At 37.7% G+C, this 12130-nt stretch overlaps 1 protein-coding gene across 1 annotated transcript in view; it reads right to left on the bottom strand.

The window, feature by feature from the left end:
• LOC146423102 (maltase-glucoamylase-like) overlaps positions 1-12130 on the bottom strand; it is a 205763-nt gene that overhangs the window by 161773 nt on the left and 31860 nt on the right. Inside the window, exons 7-9 of the mRNA XM_085045072.1 lie at positions 11167-11231; positions 8699-8873; positions 2275-2374 (exon numbers count right to left, since the gene is read on the bottom strand). Coding sequence (XP_084901198.1) covers positions 2275-2374; positions 8699-8873; positions 11167-11231 — 340 coding nt within the window. The remainder of the gene's footprint in view (positions 1-2274; positions 2375-8698; positions 8874-11166; positions 11232-12130) is intronic.

Raw genomic sequence — 12130 nt, 5'->3', positions numbered from 1 at the left:
TAAGCCAAAAATTCTGATTTTCAGGCAATTTTTTTGGATTTTAAGCTCAAAATGTTGATTTTGGTTGAATTCTCACTGAATGAAATGAATTCAATGAAATTGTGCAGAAAGTGACTGCAGGAGCTGGGCTGAGGGAAACCTCTGGAAAAATGGGAAAAATTGGGAAAAATCACCCAAAAGTAGCCAAATTTCTGACATTTTGGGATTTGGGGATTTTTGGGGATTTTTTTGGGTAAAAAAATGTTGATTTTTGGGGTTTTTTTAAGCAAAAAATGTCATTTTTCAGGCAATTTTTGTCTCTTTTTTCAGCAAAAAATGTTGATTTTTTCAGGCAATTTTTGGCTAAAAATGGTGATTTTGAAACTATTTTCTGTTGGTTTTTTTTAGCTAAAAATGTTGATTTATTTTTGTCCTTTTTTAGCTCAAAATGCTGATTTTTCAGGCTTTTTTTTTAGCTAAAAATGTGGATTTTCAGGCTATTTTTGGCTCTTTTTTAGCTCAAAACGTTGATTTTTTTTTTTGCCTTTTTTTAATTTAAAAATGTTGATTTTTCAGGTAATTTTTGGCATTTTTTTAGCTAAAAATTCTGATTTTTCAGGGTTTTAAGCTAAAAATGTTGATTTTAGGCTTTTATTTTTGCTCTTTTTTGGCTAAAAATGTTGATTTTTCAGGCAATTTGGGTGTTTTTTTAGCTAAAAATGTTGATTTATTTGGGGTTTTTAGCTAAAAATGTTGATTTATTTTTGTCCTTTTAGCTCAAAATGCTGATTTTTCAGGCTTTTTTAAGCTAAAAATGCCAATTTTAAGGTATTTTACTCTCTTTTTTGGTTAAAAATGTTGATTTTTGGGGTTTCTTTTTTTTAAGCCAAAATTCTGATTTTCAGGCAATTTTTTTGGATTTTTTTAAACTCAAAATGTTGATTTTGGTTGAATTCTCACTGAATGAAATGAATTCAATGAAATTGTGCAGAGAGCTGCAGGAGCTGGGCTGAGGGAAACCTCTGGAAAAATGGGAAAAATTGGGAAAAATCACCCAAAATTAGCCAAATTTCTGACATTTTGGGATTTTGGGATTTTGGGGATTTTTTGGGGATTTTTTTGGGGATTTTTTTGGGGTAAAAAAAGTTGATTTTTGGGGTTTTTTTAAGCGAAAAATGTCATTTTTCAGGCAATTTTTGGCTTTTTTTTTAGCTAAAAATGTTGATTTTTCAGGCAATTTTGGGTGTTTTTTTTAACTAAAAATGTTGATTTATTTTGGGGTTTTTTGGTTAAAATGTTGATTTTTCAGGTTATTTTTGTCTATTTTTTAAGCTAAAAATGTTGATTTTTCACCTTTTTTTAGCTAAAAAAATGTTGATTTTCAGCCTATTTTGGGGTTTTTTTTAACTAAAAATGTTGATTTATTTTGGGGTTTTTTTTGGCTAAGAATGGTGATTTTCAAACTATTTTCTGTTGGTTTTTTTAGCTAAAAATGTTGATTTATTTTTGTCCTTTTTTAGCTCAAAATGCTGATTTTTCAGGTTATTTTTTGGCATTTTTTTAGCTAAAAATGTTGATTTTCAGATAATTTTTGTCTCTTTTTTTTAGCTAAAAATGGTTATATATTTTTGGCTTTTTTTAAATTTAAAAATGTTGATTTTTCAGGTAATTTTTGGCTTTTTTTTTAGCTAAAAATTCTGATTTTCTGGGATTTTTTTAAGCTAAAAATGTTGATTTTTAGGCTTTTTTTTTGCTCTTTTTTTGGGGTAAAAAATGTTGATTTTTGGGGGTTTTTTTAAGCGAAAAATGTCATTTTTCAGGTTATTTTTGTCTCTTTTTTTAGCTAAAAATTCTGATTTTTAGGCTTTTTTTTGCTCTTTTTTGGTTAAAAATGTTGATTTTTTCAGGCAATTTTTGGGTTTTTTTAAACTAAAAATGTTTATTTATTTTGGGGGATTTTAAATTAAAAATGTTGATTTTTGGCTTTTTTGTCTCTTTTTTTGAGTTAAAAATGTTGATTTTTCAGTTTTTTTAAAGCTAAAAATGTGGATTTTCAGGCAATTTTTGGCTCTTTTTTTAGCTAAAAATGTTTATATATTTTTGGCTTTTTTTCATTTAAAATGTTGATTTTTCAGGCAATTTTTTGTCTCTTTTTTTAGCTAAAAATTCTGATTTTTAGGCTACTTTTTGCTCTTTTTTTGGTTAAAAATGTTGATTTTTGGGGTTTTTTTCTTTTTTTTTCAGCTAAAATTTCTGATTTTCGGAATTTTCCCGAATTTCCCTGATTTTCCTCACCCATGGCGTTGCTGTTCAGCAGGAAAACCCCAAAGGAATTTCCGGAATTTCCTTCCAAAACCAGGAAAAAAGGATGAACTCCGGAGAGATTCTCGTTTTTCTGGGGAAAAAATGGGAAAAATTTCATTTCCTAAAAATCCCCAAAAATCCCAAATCCACCAAATCCCAAAATTCCCCAAAATCCCAACAGGAATTTCACCTAAAAATCCCAAAATTCCCATTTTTCCTCCCAAAATTCCCATTTTTCCCCCCAAATTTGACACCCAAAACCCCAAAATTTCCCTAAAAACCCAACAGAAATTCCACCCAAAAACCCCAAAATTCCAAAATTTTCCCAACATTTTTTCTACCCAAAATTCCCCAAAAATCCCAACAGGAATTTCACCCAAAAATCCCAAAACTCCCATTTTTCTCCCCAAAAAATTCCCATTTTTCCTCCCAAAATTCCCAATTTCCCCCCAGATTTGACACCCAAAAATCCCAAAATTCCCATTTTTCCCCCCAGATTCAACACCCAAAAATCCCCAAAAATTCCAAAATTTCCCAGAAACCCCAAAATTCCAAATTTTCCCAAAAATCCCAACAGGAATTCCACCCAAAAATCCCAAAATTTCCCAGAAAATCAAACAGAAATTTCACCCAAAAATCCCAAAATTCCCCAAAACGCCCAAATTTCACCCAATTTCACAAAACCTCCAAAATCCCAAATTTTCCTAAAAACCTCAACAAGAATTTCACCCAAAAACCCCAAAATTTCCCAGAAAATCAAACAGAAATTTCACCCAAAAATCCCAAAATTCCCATTTTTCCCCCCAGATTTGACACCCAAAACCCCCAAAATCCCAAAATTTCCCAAAATCCCAACAGGAATTTCACCCAAAATTCCAAAAATTCCCAAAAACCAAACGTGAAAAATTCCACCCAAAATTTCTTCAAAATCCCAACAGAAATTCACCCAAAAATCCCAAAATTCCCATTTTTCCTTCCAAAATTCCCATTTTTCCCCCAGATTTGACACCCCAAAATCCCAAAATTTCCCTAAAAACTGAACAGAAATTTCACCCAAAAATCCCAAAATTCCAAAATTTCCCAAAATTTCCCAAAAGCCCCAAATTTTTCCCAACTTTTGGATCCCAAATTCCCCCAAATTTTTCCCAAAACCCCCAAATTTCCCCAAATTTCCCCAAAATCTCCAATTTTTGGATCCCAAATTTTCCCAAATTTTCCCAAAATCCCCAAATTTTCCCCAAATTCCCCAAATTTCAGATCCCAAATCACAAATTTTCCCAAATTTTGGATCCCTAATTTTCCCAAATTTTCCCAAAATCCCCTAATTTTCCCAAATTTTGGATCCCAAATTTTCCCAAATTTTAAAAAAAACCCCAATATTCCACCCAACTTCACAAATTTTCCCAAATCCCAAATTTTCCCCAAATCTCTGAATTTTCCCAAATTTCAGATCCCAAATTTTCCCAAATTTTCCCAAATCCCCAAATTTTAAGAGATTCCTCAATTTTCCCCAAATTTCAGATCCCAAAATCCTCAAATTTTCCCCAAATTTTCTCAAAACCCCCAAATTTCCCCCCAAATTTTGGATTCCAAATTTTCCAAAAATCCCCAAATTTCCCCAAATTCCCCAAATTTCCCCAAATTCCCCCAAAATCCCCAAATTCTCCCCAAATCCTCCCAAATTTCCCCAAAATTCCCCAAATTTCCCCCAAATTTTCCCCAAAATCTCCACATTTCAGATCCCAAATTTCCCCAAATCCCCCAAAATCCCCCAAATCTCCAAATTCTCCCCAAATTCTCCCCAAATTCCCCAAATTTTCCCAAAAATCCCCAAATTTTGGATCCCAATTTTTCCCAAATTCCCCAAATTTCCCCAAATTTCAAATCCCAAATTTTCCCCAAATTCCCAAATTTCCCCAAATTTTCCCAAATTTTGGATCCCAAATTCTCCCAAATTTTCCCAAAACCCCCAAATTTTCCCAAATTTTGGATCCCAATTTTCCCAAATTTTCCCGAATTTTCTCAAATTTCCCCAAATTCCAGATCCCAAAATCCCCAAATTTTCCCCAAATTTTCCCCAAATGTTCCCCAAATTTTCCCCAAATTTTGGATCCCAATTTTTCCAAAATCCCCAAATTTTCCCAAAAAACCCCCAATATTCCACCCAATTTCACAAAACCCCAAATCCCCCAAATTTTCTCAAAACCCCCAAATTCCCCAAATTTCCCCAAATTTCAGATCTCAAATTTTCCCAAATTTCTTTCGGATCCCAAATTATCCCAAATTTTCCAAAAATCCCCAAATTTCCCCAAATCCCCCAAATTCCTCCCAAAATCCCCAAATTCCCCAAATTTTCCCAAAATCCCCAAATCCCCAAATTCTCCCCAAATTCCCCAAATTCTCCCAAAATCCCCAAATTTTGGATCCCAAATTCTCCCAAAATCCCCAAATTTTGGATCCAAATTCTTCCCAAATCCCCCAAATTTTCCCAAATTTTGGATCCCAATTTTTCCCCAAATGTCCCAAATTCTCCCCAAATGTCCCAAATTCCCCCAAATTCCGCAAATCCCCAAATTTCCCCAAATTTCCCCAAAATCTCCAAATTTTAGATCCCAAATTTCCCGAAATTCCCAAAATCCCCCAAATTTCCCCAAATCTCCAAATTTCCCCCCAAATTCTCCCCAAATTCTCCCCAAATCCCCCAAATTTTCCCAAATTTTGGATCCCAATTTTCCCCAAATCCCCAAATGCCCCAAATTTTGGATGCCAAATTTCGCAATTTTTCCCAAATTTTTCCCAAATTTTGGATCCCAAATTTCCCCAAATTTTCCCAAATTCCCCAAATCCCCAAATTCTCCCCAAATTCCCCAAATTTTCCCAAATTTCAGATCCCAAATTTTCCCAAATTTTCCCAAATCCCCAAATTTTAATAGATTCCTCAATTTTCCCCAAATTCCCCAAGTTTTCCCAAAATCTTCAAATTTTCCCCAAATTTTCTCAAAACCCCCAAATTTCCCCCCAAATTTTGGTTTCCAAATTTTCCCCAAATCCCCAAATTTCCCCAAATCCCCCAAATTCCCCAATTTTCCCCAAAATCCCCAAAATTCCCCCCAAATTCTTCCCAAATCCTCCAAATTTTCCCAAATTTTGGATCCCAATTTTTCCCAAATCCCCAAATTTTCCCAAATTTTGGATCCCAAATTTTCCCAAATTTTCCTAAATTTTGGATAAAAATTTTTCCCAAATTCCTCAAATTTTCCCAGATTTTCCGAAATTTTCCCAAATTCCCCCAAATTCCCCCAAATTTCCCCAAAATCCCAAATTTCCCCAAATTTTTCCCAAGTTTTGGAACCCAAATTTCCCCAAATCCCCCAAAATCCCCCAATTTTCCCCAATTTTCCCCAAATTTTCCCCAAATTCTCCCCAAATCCCCCAAATTTTCCCAAAATCCCCAAATTTTGGATCCAAATTCTTCCCAAAATCCCCAAATTTTGGATCCAAATTTTTCCCAAATTCCCCAAATTTTCCCAAATTTCAGATCCCAAATTTTCACAAAACCCCCAAATTTTCTCAAAACCCCAAATTTTTCCCAAATCCCCCAAATTTTCCCAAATTATGGATCCCAAATCCCTCAAATTTCCCCAAATCCCCCAAAATCCCCCAATTTTCCCCAATTTTCCCCAAATTTTGGATCCAAATTTTTCCCAAATGTCCCAAATTCCCCAAAATCCCCCAAATTTTCCCAAATTCCCCAAATTTCCCAAATCTCACAGCCTCCCCGGCGCCTCTCCGGCTGAACATCGGCCAGTCTGTCCATCGGAAATCCTTCCGGAACTTTCCGTGGAAATTTTCCCAAATTTTCCCAAATTCCCCAAATTCCCCAAATTCTCCCCAAATTCTTCCCAAATTCCCGACATTTTCCCAAAATCCCCAAATTTTGGATCCAAATTTTCCCCAAAATCCCCAAATTTTGGATCCAAATTCTTCCCAAATTCCCCAAATTCTCCAAATTTCAGATCCCAAATTTCCCCAAATCCCCCAAAATCCCCCAATTTTCCCCAATTTTCCCCAAAATCCCAAATTTCCCCAAATTTTCCCAGATTTCCCCAAATTTCCCCAAATTCTCCAAATTTTGGATCCCAATTTTTCCCCAAATCCCCAAATTCCCCAAATTTTCCCAAAATCCCCAAATTTTGGATCCCAATTTTCCCCAAATCCCCAAATGCCCCAAATTTTGGATCCCAAATTTCGCAATTTTTCCCAAATTTTTCCCGAATTTTGGATCCCAAATTTCCCCAAATCCCCAAAAATCCCCCAATTTTCCCCAAAATCCCCAAATTTCCCCCCAAATTCTTCCCAAATCCCCCAAATTTTCCCAAATTTTGATCCAATTTTCCCCAAATCCCCCAAAATCCCCCAATTTTCCCCAATTTTCCCCAAATTTTCCCCAAAATTCCCCAAATTCTCCCCAAATTTCGGATCCCAAATCCCAAATTTCCCAAAATTTTCCCAGATTTCCCCAATTTCAGATCCCAAAACCCCCAAAAATTCCCCAAATTTCCCCAATTTTCCCCAAATTTCCCCAAATTCTCCAAATTTCAGATCCCAAATTTCCCCAAATCCCCCAAGATCCCCCAAATTTCCCCAAATTCCCCAAATTCTCCCCAAATTCCCCAAATTTTCCCAAAATCCCCAAATTTTGGATCCAAATTTTTCCCAAATCCCCCAAATTTTCCCAAATTTTGGATCCCAAATTTCGCAATTTTTCCCAAATTTTTCCGAAATTTCCCCAAATTTTCCCAAATTCCCTAAATCCCCAAATTCTCCCCAAATTCCCTAAATCCCCAAATTCTCCCCAAATTCCCCCAAATTCCCCCAAAATCCCCAAATTTTGGATCCCAAATTCTCCCAAAATCCCCAAATTTTGGATCCAAATTTTTCCCAAAATGTCCCAAATTCTCCCCAAATCCCCAAATTTCCCCAAATTTCCCCAAATTTCCCCAAATTTCCCCAAATTCTCCAAATTTCAGATCCCAAATTTCCCCAAATCCCCCAAAATCCCCCAATTTTCCCAAATTTTCCCCAAAATCCCCAAATTTCCCCAAATTTCGGATCCCAAATCCGAAATTTCCCCAAATTTTCCCCAAATCCCCAATTTCAGATCCCAAAACCCCCAAAAATTCCCCAAATTTCCCCAAATTTCCCCAAATTCTCCGAATTTAAGATCCCAAATTTTCCCAAATCCCCAAATTTTAAGAGATTCCTCAATTTTCCCCAAATTCCCCAAATTTTCCCCAAATTCCCCAAATTTTCCCAAAATCTTCAAATTTTCCCCAAATTTTCTCAAAACCCCCAAATTTCCCCCCAAATTTTGGATTCCAAATTTTCCAAATTTCCCCAAATTCCCCAAATCCCCAAATTCTCCCCAAATTCCCCAAATTTTTCCCAAAATCCCCAAATTTTGGATCCAAATTCTCCCCAAATTCTCCCCAAATTCTCCCCAAATTCCCCAAATTTTCCCAAAACCCCCAAATTCCCCAAATTTTCCCAAAATCCCCAAATTTTGGATCCAAATTCTTCCCAAATCCCCCAAATTTTCCCAAATTTTGGATCCCAAATTTCGCAATTCTTCCCAAACTTTTCCCAAATTTTGGATCCCAAATTTCCCCAAATTCCCCAAATTCTCCCCAAATTCCCCAAATTTTCCCAAAATCCCCAAATTTTGGATCCAAATTTTTCCTAAAATCCCCAAATTTTGGATCCAAATTTTTCCCAAATTCCCCAAATTCTCCAAATTTCAGATCCCAAATTTCCCCAAATCCCCCAAAATCCCCCAATTTTCCCCAAATCCCCAAATTCTCCCCAAATTCTCCCCAAATTCTCCCCAAATTCCCCAAATTTTCCCAAAATCCCCAAATTTTGGATCCAAATTCTTCCCAAATTCCCCAAATTTTCCCAAATTTTGGATCCCAAATTTCCCCAAATTTTTCCAAAACCCCCAAATTCTTGCAAAATCCCCAAATTTTGGATCCCAATTTTCCCAAATTTTCCCCAAATCCCTGAATTTTCCCAAATTTCAGATCTCAGATTTTCTCAGATTTTCCCAAATCCTGAATCCCAAATTTCCCCAAATCCCCCCAAAATCCCCCAATTTTCCCCAATTTTCCCCAAATTCCCCAAATTTCCCCAATTTTCCCCAAATTTCAGATCCCAAAATCCCAAAATTTTCCCCAAAATCTCCAAATTTCAGATCCCAAATTTCCCCAAATTTTTCCCAAATTCCCCAAAATTCCCCCCAAATTCCCCTAAATCCCCCAAATTTTCCCAAATTTTGGATCCCAATTTTTCCCCAAATGTCCCAAATTCCCCAATTTTCCCCAAATTCCCCAAATTCCCCAAATTTCCCAAATCTCACAGCCTCCCCGGCGCCTCTCCGGCTGTACATGGGCCAGTCTGTCCATCGGAAATCCTTCCGGAACTTTCCGTGGAAATGTTCCCCGAAACCAAACAGGTTGGAGTTTTTGGGAATCCGGATGGAAATCTGCAGGAATTGATCCGAAAACACCAGCGGGGCCAGGGACGAGTCCAGGCTGGGGGGAAACGGGATTTGGGGAAAAATGGGATTTTTTGGGGGAAAAATGGGGATTTTGGGATTTTTTAGGGTTTTTCGAAGTCGAATTTTGGGGGGAAAAAGGGAATTTTTGGGGGAAAAATGGGATTTTTGGCTGTCAAATTTGGGGGGGAAATAGGAATTTGGGGATTTTTGGGGAAAAATGGGAATTTGGGTATTTTTTGGGATTTTTGGGTGTTGATTTCTGGGGGAATTTTGGGATTTTTTGGGGGAAAAAATGGGAATATTGAGGTTTTTGGGTGTCGCATCTGGGGGGAAATGGGAAGTTTTGGGAGAGAAATGGGAATTTTGGAGGGAAAAATGGGAATTTTGGGATATTTAGTATTTTTGGGGAATTTTTGGGAGTCATATTTTGGGGGAAAATGGGAATTTTGGGATTTTTGGGGGGAAAAAATGGGAATTTTAGGATTTTTTAGGGTTTTTCGATGTCGAATTTTGGGGGGAAAATGGGGATTTTGGGGATTTTTCGGGTGATTTTTGGGTGTCGAATCTGGAGGGAAAATGGGATTTTTGGGATTTTTGGGTGTTGAATTTGGGGAAAAATGGGAATTTTGGGATTTTTTGGGTGTTGATTTCTGGGGGAATTTTGGGATTTTTGGGTTGGTTGGAGTTTTTGGGAATCCGGATGGAAATCTGCAGGAATTGATCCGAAAACACCAGCGGGGCCAGGGACGAGTCCAGGCTGGGGAAAAACGGGATTTTGGGGGAAAAAATGGGGATTTTGGGATTTTTTGGGATTTTTGGTGACGAATTTTGGGGCAAAAATCGGAATTTTTTGGAGAAATATGGGAATTTTTTGGGGATTTTTGGGTGTTGATTTCTGGGTGAATTTTGGGATTTTTGGGGAGGAAATGGAATTTTGGAGGAAAAATGGGAATTTTGGGATTTTTGGGGATTTTTGGGGTGTTGAGTCTGGGGGTAAAATGGGAATTTTGGGAAGAAAAGTGGGAATTTTTGGGGGAATTTTTTGGGGATTTTTGGGTGTTGATTTCTGGGGCAATTTTGGGTGGAAAAATGGGAATTTTGGGGATTTTTAGTATTTTTTTGGAATTTTTGGGAGTCATATTTTGGGGGAAAATGGGAATTTGGGTTTTTTTTGGGGTGATTTTTGGGTGTCAAATCTGGCAAAAAAATGGGAATTTTGGGGAGAAAAATGGGAATTTTTGGGGGATTTTTTTGGATTTTGGGGTGTTGATTTCTGGGGGAATTTTGGGATTTTTGGGGGGAAAAATTGGAGATTTTGGGATTTTTGGGAGAAAAATGGGAATTTGGGGATTTTTTTGGATTTTTGGGTGTTGATTTCTGGGGAAATTTGGGATTTTTGTTGGGGAAATGGGAATTTTGGGAGGAAAAAGGGAATTTGGGGATTTTCGGGAAATTTGGGGATTTTCAGCAAATTTTGGGATTTTTTGGGGTGTTTTATGAGGGTTTTTTTGCTTTTTGGGCATTTTTGGGCATTTTTGGGCATTTTCAGGGCTTTTCTTTCATGTTTTTGGGGTGGTTTTGGGGCATTTTTGGGCATTTTTCTGGGTTTTCTTGGCATTTTTGGGGCTTTTTTGGGCGTTTTTTGGGCGGTTTTGGGTATTTTTGGGGCATTTTTTGGCATTTTTGGGGCTTTTCTGTCATGTTTTTGGGTTGGTTTTGGCGTTTTTGGGGGTGTTTTTGGGGCATTTTCCTGGTGTTTTTTGGGCGTTTTTTGGTGGTTTTTGGGCATTTTTTGGGCATTTTTGGGGCATTTTTGGGGCATTTTTGGGGCATTTTTGGGGCTTTTCTTTCATGTTTTTGGGGTGATTTTGGCGTTTTTTGGGGTGTTTTGGGGCATTTTTGGGTGTGTTTTGGGCGTTTTTTGGTGGGTTTTGGGCTTTTTGGGGTTGTTTTATGAGGGTTTTTTTGCTTTTTGGGCATTTTTGGGGCTTTTCTTTCATGTTTTTGGGGTGGTTTTGGGGCGTTTTGGGCGTTTTTGGGGGCGTTTTTTGGGGCGTTTTGGGCGTTTGTTGGGCGTTTTTGGGGCATTTTTCTGGTGTTTTTCCTGGCGGTTTTGGGCATTTTTTGGCATTTTTGGGGCTTTTCTTTCGTGTTTTTGGGGTGGTTTTGGGCGTTTTTTGGGGCATTTTTGGGCGTTTTTCTGGTGGTTTTGGGCATTTTTGGGGCTTTTTTCATGTTTTTGGGTGTGTTTGGCGTTTTTTGGGGCGTTTTGGGGCGTTTTTGGGTGTGTTTTGGGCGTTTTTTGGCATTTTTGGGGCATTTCTTACATGTTTTTAGGGCGGTTTTGGCGTTTTTTGGGGCATTTTAGGCGTTTTTGGCGGATTTTGGGCTTCTTTGGGGTGTTTTATGAGAGTTTTTTTGCTTTTTGGGCGTTTTTTGGGATTTTTGGGGCTTTTCTTTCATGTTTTTGGGGTGGTTTTGGCGGTTTTTGGGGCATTTTTTGGGCGTTTTTCTGGTGGTTTTGGGGCGTTTTTTGGTGGTTTTTGGGCTTTTTTGGGGTGTTTTATGAGAGTTTTTCTGGTGTTTTTGGCATTTTTTTGCATTTTTGGGGCGTTTTTGGGTGGTTTTGGCGTTTTTTGGGGCGTTTTGGGCGTTTTTCTGGTGTTTTTGGGCATTTTTTGGGCATTTTGGGGCATTTTTGGGGCGTTTTTGGGGTGGTTTTGGCATTTTTTGGGGCGTTTTGGGGCATTTTTGGGTGTTTTTGGGCATTTTTGGGGCGTTTTTTGGGGCTTTTTTGGGGTGTTTTTGGGGTGTTTTTTGGGGTTTTTGGGCATTTTTGGGCATTTTTGGGCATTTTCTCTCATGTTTTTGAGGTGATTTTGGTGGGTTTTGGGGCAGTTTTGGGTGTTTTTTGGGCATTTTTTGCTGGTTTTTGGGCATTTTTGGGGTGTTTTATGGGGTTTTTTTTGCATTTTGGGCATTTTTGGGCATTTTTGGGCTTTTCTGTCATGTTTTTGGGATGGTTTTGGCGTCTTTTGGGGCGTTTTTGGGGCGGTGTTGGGTGTTTTTTGGGCATTTTTGGGTGTTTTTTGGGGTGGTTTTGGCAGTTTTTGGGGCCTTCTGGGCGTTTTTTGGGGGTTTTTGGTGTTTTTTGGGCTCTTTTGGGTTTTTTATGAGGGTTGTTCTGCATTTTGGGCATTTTTTGGGCATTTTTGGGGCTTTTCTGTCATGTTTTTGAGGTGGTTTTGGGGCGTTTTTTGGGGCGTTTTTGGGGCGTTTTTTGGGGTGTTT

The sequence above is a fragment of the Lichenostomus cassidix genome, unplaced genomic scaffold (genome assembly GCF_008360975.1).
Source record: "Lichenostomus cassidix isolate B80296 unplaced genomic scaffold, HeHo_3.0 HiC_scaffold_34, whole genome shotgun sequence".
NCBI classification, from domain to species: Eukaryota; Metazoa; Chordata; class Aves; order Passeriformes; family Meliphagidae; genus Lichenostomus; species Lichenostomus cassidix.
The sequence above is the reverse complement of the archived record's forward strand: the minus strand, read 5'-3'. Positions and strand labels throughout refer to the sequence as shown.